General features: G+C 33.8%; 1 protein-coding gene across 5 annotated transcripts in view; it reads right to left on the reverse strand.

The window, feature by feature from the left end:
- The window catches only part of Liprin-alpha (PTPRF interacting protein alpha), a 266,258-nt gene that overhangs the window by 80,702 nt on the left and 160,309 nt on the right, over window positions 1–25,247 (reverse strand). For all 5 annotated transcript variants that reach the window (XM_035352632.2, XM_035352630.2, XM_035352631.2 and 2 more), the window contains exons 2-3: window positions 1,109–1,210; window positions 776–940 (exon numbers count right to left, since the gene is read on the reverse strand). In XM_035352632.2, the coding sequence (XP_035208523.1) occupies window positions 776–940; window positions 1,109–1,210 (267 nt within the window). The remainder of the gene's footprint in view (window positions 1–775; window positions 941–1,108; window positions 1,211–25,247) is intronic.

Raw genomic sequence — 25,247 nt, forward strand, 5'->3', positions numbered from 1 at the left:
ACAAATATAAAATCAAATAGCATATCTTGAATTTTTCAGTAAATGCCATCATATATTATTATAAAGTTATCATGAAACACTGAGATCTATTTAACTTATATATTAATTACTACTCTTCTATGTAATAAAAATGGATATTAAATTCTATTAAAGATAAATAAAGAATTATAAAACATATTTTCAGGATGTTAATACTGCAAACAGGGAAAGCCATGACAATTTTCATGCAATTAATATAGTCTGCCAAAATATTAAGCATAAGAAAATTCAATAATCTGTTGTATTATTTTATTACTTTATCTTTATACAGTTTAAAAGTATAGCAAGTTACTGTAAAATCCCTCCCTGAAAAATAAAATAATAAAACCCCCTTAAGACTTTACTGCACAGCTTTCAGCAATACATTTTAAACGGGGTAAGCAAAGCTATTTGAATCCTCTTACAAAGAACTGTAGTTAGGCAACATTTATTTGCTAAATTTACACAGTTACACATTCTACTGTTTGTTTTCATAATAAATTGTTTTTTAAGATGATATCTATAAAATAAAGAAAATTAGAAGGTAAATATTCTGGCAAAATGGCAAAAAAAATTTGAGATTTGATCAAAACAGTCCCACCATTCAAAGGGGAAAGAAATCTTTGTACTAATTCCCCTCCATTTCTGGATTTTTTTAAGCTACCTCTACACAACATTTAGACAACATAAAATAATTACAAATTTATTTTTATTAATAACCAATTTTTATTTACAGGCTAACAAATTAATTAATTACTTTTTCATCTAAAGCTTTGTGATGTTCAAAAAGGGACTTTAGGGCTTTAAGAACTTCAACTTCTGATGAAACACCAGCAGGTGACTGTGCTTGTCTTTTAACCACAGTCATCCTTAAGGAACGTTCATGACGTGACACAAGGCACTCCAAATGTTCCAAAAGCAACTATATCAGGAGAGAAATTTTTTTAAATTATACAAAACAATACTTAAATCTAAATAGCAGAAAGATTTGTTTACAACATGCTTGAGAAAAGCATAAATGAACATTCAAGTAACATTACATTAATTTTAAAAAACTGAATACAAATATTAAAATTATGTAAAAAATTACCCTAGTATTATTTCTTTCAGCTTTGAGCTCTTGTATTTCTTCTTCTTTTTCTAATAATTGTTCCCGGGCCTGATTTAATTCTTTTGTTAATGTAGCAAATTCCTGTGGGAAAAAAGTAATACATTACTTAAATATGCTAAAAAATAAATAGCTAAAATAAAAAAAAAAGTAATAATACAATATAGAGCATTCTAAAAGGAATGCACCATTTTTTAAAAAAAATATTCGATTTATGTGATAGATTACTACAAATTTCACACACACACACACATATTAAAAAAAAAAAAAAAAAGAGTGAAAAGAAATTTAGAATAGCAACTAGACGAGAAACTTAGATGCATGAAGGCCTAGTCCACTTACTTAAATTGCTGATAATTCTACAACTATTGCATGCAGATTAACTAAAGGCATGAAAACCTTAACCAGAACATAAAAACAACATAATTAAACCCCATTTTAAAGCAAAAAATGCACAATTCAATTTGCAGACTGTTAGAGCAATTTTATGAAGAGTAAGCTTGAACATTCGATTATGTCAGAAAGAATTTCCAATTCTGAAGCTGCCAAAGGATCTACAAAGCGAAAACATGTTTCAATGTCCATCAAACAAAAAGTGGAATTGCTGCCAAAAATTGATAAATTCATAACCTTTGTTTCTCTAACCATTCCGAAATCTGTTTATCAATTTCACGCTGCTCTGCCGGGGAGGGAACGTCGCAGCGCGCGGAAGTTGATCTGTCAGCACTATCCTCATCTTCAGGACAGATGTTTTTATTTTATTCGTCTTATAATTCCTTAATAAATGTAGTATTTCATCTCGATGTACTCCGTCTTTGATATGATTTAAATCAAATTCCTCGTCATTATAAATATCACGAATACACATCAAATAGTTTTCTGGTTGCAATTTTCTAATTTCGACTATGCGTAATGTATGCTTTACGCATGCGCGCGTTGAAAGAAACGTTTAATAAAGTAAACAAATAAACATTAAGCTTTTTTTTTTTTTGTACATTTTGATACCCTTTAGATCATAATTGCTCTTTATTTCATAAATTACGGTTTCATATTTTTAATTTTATAATTTCTGCATGCCATCTTACCAGATTTAAATTGATGAGCTATAATCCGGAAAAACCCGTAATCCATAATCGACGAAGTCCCGACGAGTCCGAATTAAAGACTTTGTAGTGTATTTTAGAATAGATAAAAATAGTTCCTTTTTTTTGGATTGGGGGGGGAGGTCTTGCAGTAAAGGAGAAGAATATCCTTGGATAATGCGCCCTAGCGGTGTAAATACATTCTGAATACATCAAAAATTCTTTCACATTTAATAAAAACTGATAAAGTCCCCTCACCCTGAAGTGGGAATAAAATTTTTGACAAATAACTTAGAATTACAGCAGTCTTATGCAAGGAAACCAGACAATCGAAGAGTGGAAGAAATTAGAGAGAAAGTATTTCATATGGCCAATGAGTCATTCGCGAAACCAACAAATGCTTGTTTGTGAACAAAAAAATTCAAGAAATGTCGAATATTAAGTCCACATCTTATAATTCTGGCTATTACGATTATAGTATAGTATTTTCCGTTACCAGGATTGTTTTTATTCATTTATTAATTTTTTTTTTTTTTTTTTAATTTAGTGAACCCCTTAAAAATGCAGATCATGAAAAGAAAAAATTTGAATGTTTTGTTTTGCTAATTTATACAGATCTGCATTTCAGATTTAAACTTAAAATAATAAACACTTTTAATATAATTAAAATAATAAACACTTTTTAATATAATATTAAAATAGATAAAAATACACAAAAGTTAATATTTTACAGGCCCCCCAATAATAATGTTAGTCATCTCAACTACCGAAAGTTTCCCCCCCCCATTTTTTTTTTTAAAAAAAACTCTCCCGGTCTTTTTCTGCTTGCAAAAATAGATCTCGATTTCGCTGCTGCCATATATACTAGATTTAATTATAATTATTAATAAACTGTAAATAATTATATTTGTTATTATTTCATTACCAGATGAACAGAACTATTAACAGAATTTCCATTACTACATCTTTCAGAACAATTATATACATCATTAGCAATGATAAAACATTTGGCAAACTCTGTTTCCATTCATTTTCAACAGTGGGCAAGGAGAACAATGTTTACTAACGGAATGAATTTTATCTAGTCGGTATTTGTAAACTTTTAATCCAAGAACTTGTTATCTAATTTCGTTTACCATTCTGTACACTCGCCATTAATTCAAAATTATAACCTCCGTAACGTTTCGAACTCGGTTTTGAACCTATGTAGCATTCACCGCAAATATTTTTACTCAGAATTATGATGTATATGTACCTAGTATTAGTAATAAAAATTAACGAAAAAGAGGATTACGAATTACAACGCAAGAATGCAGTTTAATCGAGGAAAATACTAGCACGACTTGTAGAAGATAACGTTACGCGCTTGATCGGCAGCAGAGGTAAACTGTGACATATCACAAGAATTGAAGTAATATCGATGAATTAATTTGATACTCGTGGAAAATGACTATTGAAAGCATTTCACGCACGGAATCAAAAATCAGAAATTATTAAAAAGTGTCGAACGGAAGTACAGAATTGCGTGATAGGCCATTCCAAAGATGGTGAGGGTGGAAGCAAAAAGAGCCCAACATTCATACATTGGAAGAAAATCTCTGAAATAATCATTAGGTATTCCTTGATTTACCTGGACTACTTTTGAAAATAGTTACCTCAAAGAAAAGGCCCAGCAGAAACTTCGAATAAAATAGTAACCTTTTAAGAACAAGGGAAGATTTAAGTGTAAAAACTTATTATCAATAACTACGGATTAACACAAATTTTTTCCTCAAGTATCTTGAAAATTCTGTAACCAAGATAGAAAACGAACACAGAGTTTGAATCACTTTCTACAAAAAAAAAAAAAAAAAAAAAAAAATCTGCAGATATCGTTCAGTCAGTAAGGTCTGTAAATGGTTTAACGATTGCTTCATTTCAGATTCCACATTAATTAGCAACGCTAATGTTTGGCTGTTATTATCATAAAAGATAATATTAACACATCAAGGAATTAGATGGCACTGAAGCTAGTACATTCATTATGAAAGATATCTGTCTCCCCGACGACAATCGACACGAAATTTTTAAGGGTGATCGAGTATGTAGATTGGATTGGGTTACAGCAAAACACGTAAGGACTATTGGCCTCAAGAGGCGAATGTTTTCGTAGAGCACTTTCTAAGGGATACTTGCTTGTATCTGGGTTATACACAGAGCAAATTACAAAAATTCCCATACAGCAAGCCCGTTTGCCGGGATTTGAACAACTAAGGCATAGCGATTTAACAATTCGGTGGTTGGTAGGCAACGGAGTATGACAACAAAACAGCTGCAAAGTATGCATGTCGTAATTGGTCGCAATCTGAGAGCAGCGTGCACTAAGTGCTGCGCGCTCGCAATATTTGCAGCCACAGATATGAAAACGTGCTGTAAGCTGGAAGGAAAATGTATGTCAGATTATCTGGATTGTCGCTATGTTGACAAAATTTTGTTAATGGCAGTTTTTGAAATTTTTACGTAACTTTTTGACCCATTTGAAATAAGATTCAAACAGCAGGACACTTTTCTTTGTTACAAATAAAATATTTATATGCCAACTTTTGGTTAATATTTTGTATAGCTGAATCTACCTATTCTAGATTTTGTAATTCCATGTTGCCATTGTTACACTTTTATTATTATTATTTTTAAAAATTTTTATTCACTCAGAAATAAATTTAAAAAAGCGGCTGAATATGTGGAATTGCCTAACAAACCAGCTGCAGTTTAACACCCCCCCCCGGTTTTCCCAATTATTTTGTTTTTGTTTCATCATCCATTATTCCCCCCCCCTTCTAAGCTCGTCAGTAACGATGAATAAATATTTTTTCTGACAATTATCTTCCTATACATACATACACACACATAGAAAAAGAGAGACAGAGACATTACAAAAATAAAAATTTTCCTTACAGCAGAATGGAAAAGTAAACCATTAGGAGATTATACTTTAATAATTAGCAAAGGGAAGATATCGAAACGGGAAGCAGGATTTCAAGACTTAAGCATACGACAAATGTATATCTAGAGTATCCTCCGAATAACCAGAAAAAGACTGATGACAATTTTTCTTTTATGGCCGGTAATTATTCAAGGTCTTAGTGCAAGTACAGAGCAAACACATCAGCGAACAGCTGTTAAGTCTCTTCTGTTTCAGCAACTTACTGGAAAGATGAGAAGACTACTTATTTGTTCAACTCTTCGATTATCAAACTATCTATACATTTTGACGACAGCTGCTACAGAAAATGAACACAGGCTTTTCTCATGAACTACAGCCGGAAAGTTGTAATTAGCATGACCAATCACGCGCACTAGAAGTAAGTCTTTCTCATTTCGCTTTGCAGCAAAAGTATCATCAGCAAAGCAATTTTGTTATTGGCGGGCACAGATTATTTGCAGGACTTTTATCCCGAGCACTAAATTCAAAAAGTAAGAGATCGTTAAATACGAGTACGGTCAGAGAAATTTTCTCAAGACAGTCATAATTAAAACTGACAACAAAGTAATTGTAAACAGAAGATTAACTTCAAATAATAATTTATAATAAAAGAAATAAATATTTAATTATGATATTCAGTTCAATAGAATTCCAATTATCAGGACATTACTCAGGACTCAAATTACCTGAATTGCTTGCAGTTTTTTCTAAGCAAATTAGATTACCATTTATTAAGCTTTTGTTCATTTATTAATGCGTTTTTAAGTTTAATCTATAAACAAGTTAAATAACCTTTTATAACAAGTGAGTTTTTAGAAAATATTTTACTGAAGTTTCGGAATTCAAAATGACTTACAAACTGCATTACAATAATGATATTTATTATTATTTTTTTTTAATTAAAAGAAACACAACAAATTCCCCATGCACCACATAGTATCACATGAGGCTTACAGAAGTAAGTATGAAACACAATACAAAATAAACAGAAGAGAAAACTGAAATAAAATTAAGGATGATTACAAAGTTTTACAATGAATTGACAAAAAGTGTCAAAAGCACTTCTCTCGGAAATAAATTGGTAAAACTCTGGAGGCCAGTTAATATTAGATTTTTTCAGTCCCAGTTTCAAGACTTTTCTTTCGCTCTCATATTTGGGACATAGAAGAAGCACATGCTCAACATTCTCCTCGCCGCCGAGGCCACAGTCACAGACAGACTCAGGACTCAACTTAAATCTGTTCAAATAACTTTTAAAATTCCCATGTCCAGTAAGAAACTGGGTTAATTTGTAATTTGTGAAGAAATGATGACATGACAATCTCATTTTAATAGAAGGGAAAAATCTCCTAGTTAAACTCCCTTTATTTGAATTAATGAATTCGTGATTCCACGACTCCACAATGCTTTCATACATGACCTTCTTCTTTTTCAGACAGCCGCCAACTCGAAACATCCTGGAGAAGATCTGAACCAATAACAGTAACATCAATATAACTAGAACCCTGAGTTGCCTGAAACGTAGGTCCATAATCTTCATTAATAACAAAAATAGGTTGTTGGCAGAAATAAATTCACTCAGTTTATCTCCACGAGAATCTGAATAGGGACTAAACCATAATTCAGATTTGCCATTAGAGTCCATACACCAAACCAGTCGATTAAGATTTTTGGACAAAAAGACTTGACTAATTTTATGAAGATCTAAGTCAATGTTTCTTGAGGGTTCAAAATAGTATGAAAAAAGAGTGAGCACAGTTGAGCCAACAGTAATATCCAAGGTGACCATATTATAATCCGTATTTTAATAATCAAGAAATGTTGATAAATCACGTGATCGAAGGATGATTGCCGCCTTTACATTGTCAGAATTAGTCTATAAGTGTCTATAAGAATAAAGTCTATAAGTGCCAGGATATCCTGGAAGAAAATTCTTGTAATAATGAGGTTCCTGAACAGTCAATATCATCAGCTTCCATATTTAAAATTAGCTGTTGTGTCGCAGATTTGGATTTATGAAGATTTAACTGCACACACTTTAGAACGCGTCTAGCCAATCTAGCCATAATCAATTCGAGATTGAATGTTCTCATAAATTCATGACTAGGACAGCATTCTGAAAAGGGTTTGTGATTAACATTCACTTTTTTATAGCTGTTATTTGTTTTATGATTGAAGCGGATGCAATTTATACAAGCTACAGCATTCCTATTCAAACAATCCTTTGCCCTGTATTCTCCAGAACAGTTAAAACAGGCTGTTCGCTCACGACATTCATCAGCACGATGGTTGTACCCAAGACACTTAAAACATCTATTGATGATAATAAAATCGTCAATTTCACATGTACTCCAATTAATTTTCAACCTGGCTTGATTCAGAATACGTTTACGAACCATGGAGTGCGTTTCAATCACAACGTGCCTCGTGAACTGGAAGGTTTTTAAAGTAAAACGAACTCTACATATACTTCTGTTTTCATCAGATTCAACAACTTCGGGATTTTGTTCAAAAATCACTTTCAGAAGATCTTCATTAGGTATTTCATTTGGCACATTTTTTACAAGTAAAATAGGATTTCTCTTTTTTGGCAAGGACGTGTTTAATTCCGGAGACTTTTCATTAATCTCGGCTTGAAGTAGATTCCGATCATTTTCTGTCAAACACTTAACCAAGACTTTATCTTTTCCAATATTTTTTAAAGTATATACACCTAACTTAGCTTCTAATGGATTAATTTTTAGTTTAATAACTTTCTTAACATCGTCAGAAGAGCAGTTTTCAGAGTCTACAATTAAACAGCAATCCGAAGAAATCAAGGACTTTTCATTAATCCTTGTAACATCAGATGGCGCCACCACACTAGCATAACTAGGTCTTTGTTTCACATTGTCCACAGGAGATGGCAGCACAGCACTAGCATACGTTGATTTTACGAAAATGTCTTTAAGATTACTTTCCCTACAAGCTTCACGGTAACCCAACGACTTAATACGTTCAAAATTCTTAGTAATCAAACACTTTAACTCACACATTGCATGCCTTGCCTCTTCACGAATATTCTGGTTCATATTACACTTTGACTCAATAGCCGTTTCAAGTTTATCATAGCAACATTTAAGCGCACTATAAAACGCTTCATCGTCTTCTTCGTCCATCCTGGGATTCCTTTACTTCGTAGCACTACTCAAAGAAGTAAACAAATCGTCAAGCTAGGCTTAACTATGCCGAAATCTTGCAAGAGCCACAATATTAACAATACTTCTTTCAACTTGAAATAAATTGCACAAATATAAAGCAGAGCACTTACACAAATAAAATTATACACAATAAATAGTTTACACACATTAATTACCGCAAAAAAAAGCTGGAAATCAGAGCTCAAGAAAACACACACAGCAATTGCGCGAGAATAATGATAATGCAGGTTAAATAACAGAGGGTTCTAATTTCTCAATATCAGTATCCCACTGGGAATTTTCTGGCAATTCTTAAGTATTTACTCGACGCAGTCCGGATCAATGTCACTATCGCCCACTTCGCTGTAGCAACGCTGTTATCCGGGAGGCAGATATCTTCAGAGTTCCATTCATAACGCTGCTCAGCAAAAGTAATAATTTTTAATTAAAAACTATGCAATCCCTTTTTTAATTTTTGTGAGTGTGGGGGGATCTTTCAATATATAGCAGAAATTAAAAATAATTTTTTACTGGTAAAATGAGAATGTAACTGGTAAAGAGAATCTTGATTGCTTGAGAATGGTTAATAATCTGAGAACCAAACCAAATTTCGCCACGCTCTTGCAGAACAGCCTAAAGTAGAAAGCGCAGGTAACCAGCTGACGGAAGTGATGTCACAGGAAAAGGGGCGTGGTCTCCGCCATCTTGGAACACGTGACAACCGGATGTGGCATAGACGGGCTGGATGATGTAGGCCACAGCCGACTGTATCATGGCCTTGAAGCGAAATCAGTTTCGGAAGGTCACGTGATAGAAATAGTCGATTTCTTCCTCTTTACCATAATACCGGAGTTAAACTTTACCGAAAATAGTAGTTTGTATTAAAATAAATATAAGTAAAATTAATAAACGTGAGTAGGTCGTATGATTAACATTAAATTTTTCATAGTGCAATATTTTTACAGGCGGTAAAAATGCATATCTTCAATAATTTTTTAAACAATTTGTACTTCGTTTATGTAACTAAAAATATCATTGAGAATCACCGCATGCGAACTTTATTTATGTAATTTTGATAAAAATGAAATTCATTTATGTAATCTGAATCAAATTTATTGCCAAAATAATATAAAATCCACATAAGGGGGGAATTCAATAGATTTATGGATGCAAATTTTAGATTTTCATACTAGTAAAATAAATATTAAGGGAAGAATTATTTTGTAAAACTTCATGCCGCTACCATCGCATCAGCTATATAAATTTTTAAAAGTCAAATACCCATAGTCATCTCTCTTCACTCTTCACTAATAAAATCTGCATATCTCAATTTTATCAAAACAGGAAAATGAATTAAAATTCCTTAAACGCTAGAAAATTTGAATATAAAGATGAAATTACATGCACGTTATACAATAAATAGATCTTTCAAGATAATTTCAAAGAGCTAAATGCTAATTGCATTCATAAAAAAGGATAGCCATCTATTTGTACCAGTTCCAATTTTATGTTGAATCACTTTTTCCAAAGCATCCAAGAGATAAGTGATTAGGCTTGGTTTTTTTTTAAAGTGATTTCCCCAAATTACAGGCCTATACCACTATTAAAATTAAATTCATAAAACTTGGAGCTGTACCATATACATACATGCTACATATTATACATAATCTATGCAGAAACAAAGCATAAATCAAAATAAACAATTGAGTTATTAACTGAAATTAATTAAATTTTTTAACATTTTTATATGAACATTTTATATTAATTTTGTCATTTTTATATTTTGTATAATTATTTAACATTATTTTACAAGTTATCAAACATATTTTCTAACCGAGTTTGTAAAGTCATTCCACAAGTGCAAGAATCTGTTAAATTAAAGTAACTGTATAGTGTACTAACCGTATGTAAGATAACTTATATAAAATATCCATTTGCTTTCCTGACATAAGAAATGCGTTTTCCATGTTTTTAAGAATTTCACCAAATAAGAAATAGACAATTGAAGATTTTAATAGAGTAACTTCAGATGGAAAATTTTTTATTTCCCCCTTATCTAATTTTTTAAGAAAACCAAAAATATCATCGGCTGTATCTACTGAATGAGTACTTTGCAACAAGTCCTGGCAAATATTGCATTTTATCACCCTTAATTTTTTCATGGCATCATAACCTGAAACATAAACTAGCACTGCTAAAATATTAGAAAAAACATTTTCTATAATAAAATCATTAATTAGTAAATTTTAATAATCAATTAATATTCGCAAAAGTAAAGATAGAATCCTTATCATAATCTGGTAAAAGAGACATTCATATTTGATGATGAAATTATAAAACGAAGCTTCTTCTCATTTTCTAATAATTGTAGGACATTTATTTAATAATCTGAACCTGACATTTGCCGATACATTTCAAAACGTGATTCAGGAACATCAGTGTGAAATTTTCCTAACAATATGTATTCAGCTTCATAGTTTTGAAACAAACATGGAATCAATTGAATGAATGCATCTATAGTTGTTATTAATGCCTGAAATGTTTGTGGTGATAAAGTTTATTTTATTGGAACAGAATGTCAAATATGCCATTAGAAAGCAATAATCAAAATAAGGAATTCCTAATGTACTATTCCAAACAAATATTCAAAACAACACTACGCGAAACGTCCAAACTAATGTATTCGATGTTATGTTAAAACGAAATACTTGAATAGGATTGAGAACAGCTACAAATTTTCCCAAATAAATCTAAAAATTAAAGAAGTATAAAACGAAGTATAGATAAAAATATTATTTACCTTAGCATAAGTGATTTAAAATCACTTAATAGCAAAATATACATCCAAAAAATCCAAGACCACGAGTTCACAACCACACACTACCACAAAAATACATCGACCATCTTGATCACGTGACTTTTACGCTTCAAGGCCATTATAGAGTTGGCTGTGATGTAGGCGGAATGACGTCATATATAGTTTCGTTTTTATTCTGTGGCAAAGACCCTATATTTTATGCTTATGGCAACGAGCTCTAGAACATACGTGTTTGAGATCCCATCAATTTTAATTTATTATTTTTAATTATTTAACACGTGATTAATTTTAACTATTTACTCTTTTTATTAGTATTTTAATTATTTAGTACATCATTATTTTAATTATTATCTTTAATAATTAATTTTAATGAATTAATATTATTTTCCCTGAATTTTAAAAATAACCCCCATGGACGGGATTCGAACCCACAGCAGACTGAGTTTTAACCACACGGCTATGCTTTATTTCTTGAATCCAGTTATTTGAAATCCTCCTGTTTGACTTATTTGCACATGAACCAAGGTCCAAGTATTTGCACCATTGAAGTCATGAGGCTGAAAGTCTGCGCATGCGCCAACCTGCCTTGACATGAAAACCGCGTCACACATTTGTTTTTTCACGACGGCGAACGAATATAATCTTGATGGCCAATCAGATTCTTGCTAATAATAATCGTTTTTGTAACCACGAATGAGCATGTTTATGTATTGAAACGGACTAGGATTTCTTTTGGCTTTCTAAATCACTCTGTTCTTTGATGTTTTAAATGTAAGATTTTCCCACAGTTTCATTTTTTTTTTTTATTATTAGGATATTTTTAATTGTTTTCTTTTTTTTCCACTCATTCTTACTAAAGTTAATTTATTAATTTTTCATTTAATATGTTTTTCTTTTCGAAACATAATTTTATTTTTAATTTTAACGTTTATTTCTACAAAAGTAAATTTACATTTTCTTTTTCTGAGATTACATTTCTGAGAAACATTAACGTTGCTAATTAATGTGGAATCTGAAATGAAAACTTTTGGAAAGCAAAAGTTTTTGTTCACCCAGATTTATTCCTTTTCGTATTTTTACTTTAATTTTTCCTTTTCGTTTTTTATTTAAAAAAAAGTTATTACTACATTTCTAACTTTATTTTTTTTACAAAAGTAATATTTATTTTAATAAGTTTAATTTTTTCAGTTTTTTTTTATACAAATGCAGTTTTTCTTTTTATTTTTCCCCTTATGAATTTTACATTCTAAAGTAAATTTAAATTTTCTTTCCCTTTCCTTTTAAAAAAAATTGTTACATTTTTATTTTACCCTTAATTTTTCCCCTTTGTTTTAAATACAACATTTCCATTTCTCCAACAGTAAACTTACGTACATTTCTCTGTCTACGAAATTTTAAGCTGGAATTTACATGTATATAACTTCTCTGGACAGATAATATTTTCTGTAACTTTAAACCAATACGCACATTGTTCATTCTATATAGTTTAACTGGAATACTACATTTCTTACTTTTCATACTACTAAGTTGGAGATACTTAGAATTTTCTCTTCTAATGTATTGTACTAATTATTAATGACTGTATTACCAACTAAACAAAACTTCGCGGATTCTCTTTTTCACGTCTTTCCTTTCGTCAAAGGATTCACTAAACTATGTCTGACAAATGTAATTTTTACACTTTCCATTTAAACATTTACTCTTATATTTAACTTATAAAACATATTAATGCAGTAGTTCTGATTCCTTTTCCCCCAGAAATTAAATACAGACTTACACAAATTTCGTTATTGCAAGACCTACTTACTGACTTTGAACAAATCTTATACGGAGTAATAAATTTTCATGGTATGAAGTCCACTCAAACTAATACATGGGACATTTCTACCCAGTTAAGTTTCGATGTGTACCAATAGTATTTTATTTCTTATTATTTTACTCTACAGACATTTATACGTATATATTCAGAACACTCCTTTTTATTCAGCAGTAAGATTCATTTATACTATTAACACAAATTTTGTTAACTCTTTGAAATATTTTACAAAAATATCTTGGATTTTCTTGCACACATCCTTCTTAAATCACCAAACATACACTGAAACCTTGATTTTCCTTCATGTGAAAACGTCACCTGGATTCTTAATACACTGACTACAAATAAGTATTTGAACACCTGTGATAGAAAAGAAAAACTAACTTTATTCAAAATCAATAGTTGGTAGAGCCTCCACAAAAGGTAATTACAGCGTGGAACTCCAGGGCATACTTTCCACAAGTCTTTGTATGACAGCTAGTGGTATTTTCTTTCACTCGGCTTGGAGAAGACATAGAAGTTTCTTCTCCGATTTCGCACGGGTAGTGCACCCCTGAATTCGGCGATGCAACTCGTCCCAGAGATTCTCGATAGGGTTCAGGTCTGGACTCTGGGCAGGCCAGTCCATTCGATGAACTCCATTGGCACCATACCAAGCCTTGGTTAACGTCGAAACATGACAACTGGCATTGTCGTCCTGAAAGTAACAGGAGTCCAACCCGTAAAACTGCCAAAACGTAGGAAGCACATTGTCATCCAAAATGGTGCAGTAGGCATCGGAGTTGAGCTTACCATGAATGGGGACCAATGGTCCCAGCCCATACTAGGAGAAACAACCCCAGACCATAATTCCACTTCCTCCGAACTTGACTGTTGGCACAATGCATTCTGGCAGGAGACGTTCTCCAGGTAGACTCCAGACCCAGACCCTGCCATCCGAACGGTAAAGGGTGAACCTTGATTCGTCACTCCAAAGAACCCGTTTCCACTGATCTACGGTCCAATTTCGATGTGCTTTGCACCACATTAGCCGAGCAGCGCGGTTGGACTTTGTGATCAAAGGCTTATGGGCAGCAGCACGACCATGAAACCCAAGCAGATGTGCTTCCTTACGGATGGTATTCATTGAAACAATACTCCCGGATGCCTGTTGAAACTTCTCGCGGATCAGGGCCATCGGTTGGGTGCGGTTCTTCCGAATTTCTCTGGACAGCACTCGTCGGTCTCTATCTCCTAGTTTCGTTGGTCTGCCGACTCGGGGCACATTCCGGCAATCACCGCTTACCTTCCACTTCTTAATCACATAGGCCACTGTCGATTTTGGGTACTTCAGATCGCTAGATATGTCCCTTAAGGATCGGCCCCATTTATGATACCCGATAATTATACCTTTCTCGAAATCAGAAAGCTCCGAACTGCGAGGCATCTTGCATGCGGCTAAAGCCGATGCTGTTTCTTACACGATATATACCGGCGGAGTCCGTGACGTATGTTAGGACCGCAGATATCGTCATTTGCATAGGTGTCCAAATACTTATTGGTAGTCAGTGTATGATTCCACTATTTACCGCAGAACTCCATTAAGCACTACTATATTTGAACTTATCACAGACTTACTCTCTTAACAAGGTACAGAAGATATCGAATTATTTTTAATTAACAGAGAAGTATATCCACATTGTAATGCATTATTTTAAATTTGAATTACAGTCACATTTGTGAAGGAGAACTCATAGTCTATAATACACATGAAATTAATATTCAGCCATGGAAAGGAAACTTTGTCGCCTTTTTCCCAACTTGGAATATTTTTTTTCAACCCCTAAGTATGATCATTAATTTTTGCCGAGTCTCAGCTTTTTAACGTATTCATTGTAACTTAACTGAAAGATACCTATATTTCACATTGACAATAATTTATTTAGCACTGAATTCTTACAGCCTTTTGAGAACGAAATTTAATTTATCATACCTTACAAATAACTCCTACTTCTTTATAATACATTACACGAAATATTGAGTAGAGGTCCAAATAATGATCCAACATAGTAATTAACTTAAAAGATCTAACACAGTCATCTTAAGATAGAAATTTCAAACTGACATTGCTTAGTAATGAACTGTTACAGCTTTTTTGACATTTAACTTCTCATAGATAGGCAATAAAATTACACACAAATAATCATACATAATAGGTAATACCGACAGAAACTCCATATAGTGATCTAATGCTAAACTGCATTAAAAATTTTAACGCAGTTTAGTATGACTTATCATAAGAAAGACCACACTTTCAAAAAAGCATTATTTTAATTGAACATTGGAGCCACACAATCCTGCGCACATGTATAACATTTTTATTTATCATGAGCATGAAAATAATAAGTAAATAAAATACATTTCACAAAGTACGAAATACATTTTTCTTTTAAACGGCTGTATTCTTAAGAAAAAATGCAGTTTGGAATGCTTTGAACTATTCGGTGCCACAGTTCTTCATTTCCCCAAGCATTGATCAAAATACATATGTACTTTAAAATCAGTTAAACAAATTCAAATGCAAGTATTCATACAGGAATACTTCACAAATTAGATAAAAGATAGGTACACAATGAACTTGAGTCATAAATACAGAAAAGCATGTAAGGTCCGAGAAAAAGATGTATTCATGGAGAACTTTTAAAGATAAACTTGCTCTATTTTTGCACATGGGTTGCATTTTTCATTTCAGATTAAGCTATTAAGCAAACATTCACGATAATTCCTGTATAACTAGAGATTTTCACTTGTTATTAATGTAATTAATTAGAACAGTCGCGGACATATAGGAAAGAATATCCATGGAAAAAAAAATTCCCAAGCCAGACTGCAACAGTGAAATATAAAATGGAATAATATTTCCAACAAAATTAGTATCTGAGTATGCAAAACATGAACAAGAAATGAATACTTTTTTCTGAAAATGTTCCGAATGTGATAAGTCAGGAATTAGAACGTTGACTAGTTTCATGGCAATGGAAAATAATGAAATATTGTTAATTTTATTTTGTCTGTAGTACATTTATTTACTTATACTAAAATCTCCCGTTTTGATGGCTGTATTGTACATTTAGGCAGAAGTTGATAAATCAGAGAGATTTTGTGGTTTGAAGATTCAGAAATATTACAACTTCAGAAATAATACAACTCAAAAGCAAAATGATTAAAACAAGAGAACACACCGTAAGCAAGCTAATGTGATAAATGACTTTTTTTGCTGATTTCCATGAAGTCATAGAACAGTAGCAAAATTCTGATGCACCGTATATGTACTATGATTTTTTTTTTTTCAAATTTATTATGATCACTGTTTTCCATTCACACAGACTTTAAGAAAACATTTCATGTTAATTTACATTGTTCTCAGATTTATCTACGCAGTTACTTAATTTTTGCATTTTGTTTATAATTATCGTACCGAAAGAACAGAAGAGAATATTTTTCTTGAAAATGTCCATATTTTTTCCTCAAACGTTATTTCTTCAATAGCTTTGAAGTAACCTATTAAACGCATAGTTATCTTGTACTGCTCAGACAGCTGATGGTCCTGCCAATGTCTGAGGCAAGTCACGAAACTAGAGAATTTAAGTAATATTTTTATCAGTACGGAGAACTTCTTACTGCGTTCCTGATGATAACTGACCGAATTTAGTAGTTCATTACTAACCTAAGAGCCTTTAACTGTTTTTTTTTTTTTTTTTTATTTTATTTATTAGGAAAAAAACACAGAAATTACCATCAAGATTTTCCATACAGACATATATTTTTTCTACTTTTCATGCCATTACATTTCCAATGAAATTTGATTCATTGCCAGATAGTTAAATGTTTGTCATTTTTTGGCATATGAATACATTTCGTATCTCACATACGCTCATTACATATTATTTAACAAAATTACAAACGAGTTAGAAGTTAAGTGAATATTTCATAAAAAGTGAATATTTCCTGAAATGCACTGGTGTGCAAAAATTAAGGACGAAGTCGAAAAATTAGCATATCAGCTGAACGAAGAGGCAGAGAAGACCAATCAGGAGATTAAGTAAGGTGATGTACGGTAGCACATGCGCAGATATGCAGGTAGACGTAATGGGTCAATGTCTGAGTAGTATAAAGCATGTTGTCGGTGTAAGATCAGTATTTCTGGGAAAGAGATTGCACGCCGTATAGCAGTTAAAATCGCACCGAGTTGCTGCCTCAGCGAGAAATGGCGAATAATCAATCTGTTAGACGACATCTGGATGCTTTTACCCGAGGTCGAATCATTGGGAAGTTGGAGGAAGGCCGCAGTGTGACAAGTGTGGCTGCAGAGTTCGGAATTGCTCACAGCATCGTTTCACGACTTTGGAGACAATTTCAAACTACAGGAACAGCTATCCGGGAGTTTAGTAGTGGTCGTCCACGAGGAACCACACCCGCAGATGACCGGTATATTGCCTTACAGGCCAGAAGAAATAGGCGGAAGACAGCGGGAGAAATCTCTAGACACACGACACAGGCGACTGGACGACCGATATCGCGTTTTACCGTGGCCAGAAGACTGCACGGTGGTGGTCTGTTTGCACGACGCCCTGTACGGTGTGTACCTCTAACGCCTGCCCATCGGAGAAGGCGTTCTCTGTGGTGCCGGGAACACCGGAATTGGAGAGTCAATGAATGGGGACGAGTACTCTTTACAGATGAGAGCAGATTCAGTCTGAGTAGCGATTCTCATCGCATACTCATCTGGAGAGAGCGGGGAAGCCGCAATCATCCCTCGAACATCATTGAAAGGGACAGGTATGGAGGTGGCGGTGTTCTCGTTTGGAGAGGCATCATGCTTGGTAGTCGTACAGACCTTCACATCTTCGACGCAGGTTCAGTCAACGGGACCCGTTATTGTAACGAGATTCTTCTTCCATATGTGCGTCTTTTTAGAGGCGCTATGGGTCCGCAGTTCCTTTTCATGGACGACAATGCACCATGTCATCGCACAGTAGCTGCCGAACAGCTCTTAGAGAGTGAGGATATTGAACGTGTGGATTGGCCGGCACGATCTCCGGATCTCAATCCCATCGAGCACGTATGGGATTTTCTAGGCAGACGCTTGGAAGCTCGTACCTTACCACCAGTAACGATTCCGGAGCTTCGATTGACGCTGCAAGACGAATGGGCAGAAATGCCTAAACAACTCATTGACACCCTCATTCTCAGCATGGGCAGACGATGTGAAACCTGCCTAGCAGTCAGGGGAGATCATATCCCCTATTAAAGACCGGATGTTTCTTGCTGGACACCCATCACAGAGATGTTTCGGCCTTCAGTCGCATTGCGCTCCATGCTACTTTTTCAATAAAGCTTCTTTTTATCCCTCTGATTTCTCTTTTAGTAAGTGTTGCTTACATTACTCATGTCCTTACGTATTGGGGATCTTACGGTATTAAATGTGTTGATTTGGAAAGCTTTTGTACAAAGTTATATTGAAAAAACCGCCTCATCCTTAATTTTTGCACACCAGTGTACTATACATTTCATTTCGGAAAGTTTACATGAGTATCTTCATTTTGAATCCTTTAATGTTCCTTTTCGTGCATCCAAAGTAAATTTTGACTACAAAATTTTCAGTTTTGACGGAAGTTATTTACGGATGGCTGTGATGTGTTCGTGTTTTCATAAACTGTTTTTCGTGAAGTACCTTATCGATAACCTTTTGAACACTTTGAATATTAGGGTCACTGCAAATCATTGAATTTCCAAATATTTTCTTATTTATCTTTTACAAGTCCTTGTGAAGATTTGAGAACAAAGTTTTATTAAATAGTTATATTGTATGATTAAATAACTTTTTACACGTATAAGGTATTCCCCCTTCCTAGTGTGCCTTCGTGATAAAACATAACATTTCAGATTTGCCTCAATATAATGTAAAAACTCCATTGAAAGGGCAGACGATAAAGATGCACTAGAGGCATTCAAATAGTCCTAAGAATATCCACAATTAAAGCATAAGTTCAAAACTCAAGTCACTACCAAGAGTTTTAATAAACATGCAACTGATGACAAATGTTAGTTTTAACACGTTTCAGGCTGCAGTCCACCAAAGAACTTTTTAGCGAACCCAAAGAATTCTTTGCTTCGATTTTTATAACACTGAAGCATAAGCAAACCACGAACGGTGGAGAAAATAGAAAGAAAAGACAAAGTTTCCTTATTGAAATAAGAACAGGCAGACATTTTTAATTGTGATATCATTTATAACATACTTAAAAATTGCGTTTGCATGCAAAATATGAAAAAGGCAGATTTTACTACTTCGTGTTACCTCTGACTTTCTTTTTCTGATTTCCTATTAAGAAGAGAAAAACCAAATTAATTTATTTGTTTAGGTAAATTTATTATGAAAAGAAATTTGACGACACTAAACGACTTTGTTGTGACAAAGAAGAAAAATTGTTCCAAACAGTCATTCTTTCGAAACAAACCGACATATGATAGCAGCCTTAGACTAACTACATGTATAAACTTTTACTATACATGCCGTTAAATTTCACTATTTGTCGAAAATTGATTATTATTTTAATTTGACTTTGCCAAAAGATGAGTATTTTCGTCATTTAAAACTCTCTCTGGAAGTATATGACTACATCCAACGATTGCGAAAATAAACGCTAGGTAAGGGGGTAGGTATTACGTTTGGTACTGTAAAGAACGCTCCTGAACTCTCTACTAGAAAGACCTATGATACTCTTGACTAGAGAGAACGTCGTTAGCAAACTCCTCACACTACGAGTACTATAATAATTCATTTTTAATACCTATTTTAAAGAACTGTGAATGGCAACGACTTAACTGAGTAATACGCATGCGTAAAGAGAAGAGACTTCTGGTCAGACGCCTGTCAGTGAGAGAAAGAGTTTTGGGAAGCTCCGCCAGCGAGCTGAGAAGTGGAGACTGTTCGTCGAGTGATGACGAGTGCCATCTTCGTTAACGTCTCTGATCGTGTCACCAGCTCGGATATCTACTATAGTTTTCTAAATGTATTAATTAAATGTTGTATCTGTGATATGTTGTGTGAATAAAAAGGGATGCATCACCACTACCAGTGTTGATACTGAAGCATCCACGACGTCACAGACGAAAAAAAAAAAAAAAAATAAAAATAAAAAAATAAAAAAATTGGAGGTTCCACCGAGATCTGTGTGACAAGAGACCAGGTATGTGTTCTCCACAATATTCATTTCCAGGTCTTAAGTGTATAATATAGTTATTTATTACTTATTCGGGAAATCAATTCCCAAAGCAGAAGTAGCACGTCAGTGCATACGAGTTTAAACACTCAATGTGTTTGTTTTATATATCTAACAAGATATTTTCCTTTTGTGGTATATTCGGGAAAACATTTTCCCATTATAACACGTAGTGCATAATATTTTATAGCACGTCAGTGCATAAGAGTTTTGTAAACCAATCAAAGTGTTGCATTTATATATCTAACGAGATATTATTTATTTATTTATTTATTTATTTATTTATTTTTGTATGATAATGGGAGAAAATCCATTCCCGTAAATAAATAGTACATCAGTGTATTTATGTTTAACGTTTCGCTATAAATTGGTGTGATAGAATCTGAACTGTTTATTTTGTGTATATGTGAAAGCACATCAGTGCAATATTGCAATTTTCATTTCTAAGTCATTAGAAGAAAATTTATGTTAAGTTCTTGTGAAAGAAATAAGTTGTTGAATATATTAAAAACTTGTTACTTTGGTTTTCTCATGAAAGCACACCAGTGCTGTATTTTAATATGATGTGTTTTTTCTGATAAGTAGAATGTTAAATTTTTATTTATTGTATAAAAATTAAAACTTTGAGCAGTAAAGAAATGTTCTAATAGTGTTCTGATTTAAACCTGCGCCTATCGATTTACGTAGTATTTGCGTTGGCCATGTGGTTGCCAACGGAAGTAGCTGTCATGAAAACCAAAGTTAATTAGAGGTGTTTATATTTATTGGCGCCACTCTGGTTTTTTTTTTTTTTTTTTTTTCCCTGTCTGGCTGTACTAAATGAAAAGAATTTGTTATTATTTTTTTTATACGAAATAATTCAGTAGGGATGTTTATTCGTTTTGTGTTTTAAAGGAAATAAATTCAAAATGATTAACTTTTATTAATCTTTTATTTTTATTTGCCTAATTTTGTAAGAAAGAAGAAAAGTTAGTGTTTTTATATCTCTGATATATTTTTATGTGTATCATTTGTGAATAACTATTTGAGTTCTTATTTGTTTTGAACATTTACTTTTGTGAAAATGGCATTTTTGGGGAAAGCTAAAAAAAAGGGATCTATTCCTTGTCGCTTCAGAACTTGGGGAAATAGCTTTAGAAGATATGAAAGTGATAGATTTAAAACATTTAATAACGAATAGTAAAAATTATGAGGAAGAATTTGTTAAAAATTTGTTAAAAGAAAGTATTATGACTGATAGAATAGAAAAGGAAAACTTAGAAAAGCAAACAAGAGCAAAAGAATTACAGTTAGAACAGGAAGCTAGGGAGACGGAATTTCAGATACTACAGCAAAATAAAGAAATTGAAAAGCAACAGTTAGAACTAGAATGCCTCAAAGCAAAACAGAACACTGAATCTGCTAAACCTGGAGGTGAAACGTTATTTAATCAGAATTTTCAGAAACTTAAAGTTTAATTTAAAAACTGATGATATCAGTTTATTCTTAGAACTTTTTGAGTGGCAAGCTAAAGTTCTAAAATTGCCCACGGATCAATGGGTGTCATATCTCATTGGTGTCCTTCCGGTTGAGGTAAATAATATAATTGCCAGGGAGCCTGAAGAACAGGCTAGAGATTACCAACATATTAAAGAATTACTACTTAAAAGATTTAAGTTAAGTGCGGAGAAGTTTCGGCAACTTCTTGTTAAGAGTAAAAAAAATACGGATTCTACGTGGTACGATTTTTATCACGAAATTAAGACATTTTTAGATGGGTGGCTTAAGGGATTAAAAATCGAAACATTTGAGCAACTCAAGGATTTAATGTTGGTAGATCAGATTAAAAGGCGCACGCCTAATGAGTTTAAGGAACATTTTATAGATGAATGGGCTACGATCACTTCACCAAAACAGTTGGTGGGTAAAATAGAGGAATTTGAAGATGCAAAAAAGACGATGGTTGGGAAAACGAAATTGGGTGAACTGAAAACGGAAACATCAGGTAGACAAATGGGTGTTTTTCAGTCCATTGTAACGGTTTCAAAAATAGAAAAAACCCTCAAGGCACACAATTTAAAAAAGATGATGATGCACGCAATGTTGGGAAAAAGTCGGACTCGAATTTTGATAGGAGAAAAAGACTCCAGTGCTATGAATGTGGATCTTTTGACCATTTACGTCCTCAGTGCCCTAATTTAAAAACTCAAAAGGCAGATTTGTATCGGATAAGCGGGAGATCAGAGAAGAATCTGTTAGATCCCTATACATTAAATGGAAGAGTAAATGGTTTTGAAGTACCTATTCTAAGAGATACGGGAGCAACGGTAGATATTATTTGTCAGAAATATGCAGACAGAGATAGAATGAAGGGGGAACATGTGTGGGTTCGACATTTGTTGGATGATCATATGACTTGTTTACCTGTTGCTGAAGTAGATATTGAATGCGATTTGGGTACAGTAACCACCAAAGCAGCTGTTATAGGAGACCACTTAGACCAAGGACGATATATACTAGGCAACCAGACAGCGGCTCTTCTCAGAGGAACTGAGAAAACTTTTTCGTCGTATGTCGGGAATGTTAATGCGGTCGTTACTCGATTTCAAGCACGACAATTTAAGGAAGCGGAAAATTTAAGTGAGACGAATCAAAATTCTGAGTAGAATGAGTTAGAATTGGAAGAGGAGGACGATGTTCATGAGAAGTCTGAAAACAGAGAGATATTGCCTCCTGTCGACCTTTGTGTCCCCACAAGTCCTGCGATTCAAATAGGTTGGTGTGTTGGTGTATTTAATTATGGCAAAGCACACGAGGGCTATCTGCCTAAGGGAGGGATGCCTTTCGTGGAGGACTTTCTAAGGGAAACCGGCTCGTATACACGTTACACACGGGGAAAACCACGAAAACACCCATGCAGCCAGCCCGTTCGCGGAATTCGAACCTCGGACCGAACTACCAGTGTTCAGCGACTTTACCACTCGGCCGCTGGTGGGCGCGATTCAAATAGACTTAAGTACTTTTATCGATGAACAACAAAAAAGTAAAGAACTTGCCCCTTTATTAGAACTAGTAAAAAGCGGAAGTAAAAACAAGTTATGGGATTAAAAATGGGGTTTTAGTAAAAAAGAAGGTAAATAAGTTTGGAGGAGAAGAACATTTAATTGTTGTTCCAGAAAACCTCAGAGAGCAAATTAAAGCAATTTGTTATGAAGGAACTTCAGGTCACTTAGGAGTTCTGAAAACAAAAGACCGGTTACTAAGATATTTTTTCTGGCCAAATTGTTATAAAGACAATGAGGAATTCGTTAAAACATGCGACTCCTGTCAACGTGTAGGAAGAGCAAGTGACAAAAAGAAAGCACCGTTGGTAATAGTACCTGTGATATCTGAAGTCTTTAGTAAGGTTAATGTAGATGCTTGCGGGCCTATGCCTACATCTACTGAAGGTAATAAATATCTTATTACAGTCATGTGCTTAGCATCTAAATATCCTGACGCCGTCCCGGTACCGGATATAACGTCGAAATCTGTTGTAAGTGCACTCTTGCAGGTATTTAGTCGGATGGGCTTTCCAAGGGAGGTTCAAACAAGGGAAATCTTTTATGAGTGACTTAATCGTTGAATTTTTGAAGAGGTTTGGTATAAAAATTTCCAAAGTTCGGTTTACCACCCCCAGAGCAATCCTGTAGAACGGTTCCATAGGTTAATAAAAATGGTCTTAAAGGTATTATGTATTGAAGCTGCCCCAAATTGGGAAGTACAAGTACCCGCCGCTCTCTTTGCTCTGCGGACATTAACGCATGATAGTACAGGATTTAGTCCAGCTGAATTAGTGTACGGGACGGGACCAACCTCAGAACACCTGTCGCATTATTGTATGAGAAATGGTTAGATCCTCAGGAAAAAGAAGATACCGTAATAGAATATGTTTTCGAATTAATCGATAGGTTAAAGAAAAGTAGAGAATTAGCTACAGAGAAAATGGAAGAGGTGAGAGACAAAAAGAAGAAATGGTATGACAAAAATGCCGTGAAAAGGGAATTCCAGCAAGGAGATTCTGTATTAGTATTAGCACTGAACCAACCCCATAAACTCGCTCCTCAATGGAAAGGGCCGGGGAAAATAGAGAAAAGATTATCAGAAACAAACTATGTGGTTAGTTTTGAAGGGAATCAAGAAGGAAATAAAGTGTATCGCATCAATATGTTAAAACCTTATCATAAGAGACCTGAACTTTTGAATATGGTGCTCCTTGACAACGAGGAGATAGTTGAATCCTCGGAATTAGAGGAGGATTTTCCTTATATGTTAACCAACCCCAATGTGTTTGATTTTAATGAAATAATAGCAAAAGATAATCTTAAAGAAAGACTTAGTGATGAACAAATCCTGCAGTTGGGAAAGTTGGTGGTAAAGTTTTCTGCTATATTTTCGAATATTCCAGGGAAAACAAATTTAGTCGAACATGATATCGAACTAATCAGTGACAAACGCGTACAGCATAAGCCTTATAGAATGACAAATCGACAGAACGAAATTCTTAAAGTGGAGATTGAAAAAATGTTAAAATACAAGATTATTGAACCAGAACCCTTTGAGTATACTTCACCCATGATCCTTGTTGAAGCACCAGGTAGGGATCATAGGCCGTGTATTGATTACAGAAAGTTAAACGAAATAACGCGTACTGAGTTCTATCCGATCCCCAATATAGAGCAACGTGTTGAAACCGTTGCAGCAGCCAAATTTATCACCTTGATACACTTAACTAAAGATTATTGGCAAATTCCGCTGACCCCTAGGGCGCAGAAAATTGCTGCATTTGCTACAAATTTTGGTGTATATAGGCTTTTGCGCATGCCATTTGGGCTTAAAAATGCTCCTTATTATTTCAGTAAAATGATGAGCGAAATATTGTGCGGATGTGAGAAATATGCTACCCCTTATTTACATGATATTGCTATTTTTTTCTGAAACGTGGGAGGAACATTTACAACATTTACATGAAATTTTAGAA

The sequence above is a fragment of the Stegodyphus dumicola genome, chromosome 4, assembly GCF_044657685.1.
Source record: "Stegodyphus dumicola isolate Sdum_Otavi_A_Nest chromosome 4, ASM4465768v1".
Classification (NCBI taxonomy): domain Eukaryota; kingdom Metazoa; phylum Arthropoda; class Arachnida; order Araneae; family Eresidae; genus Stegodyphus; species Stegodyphus dumicola.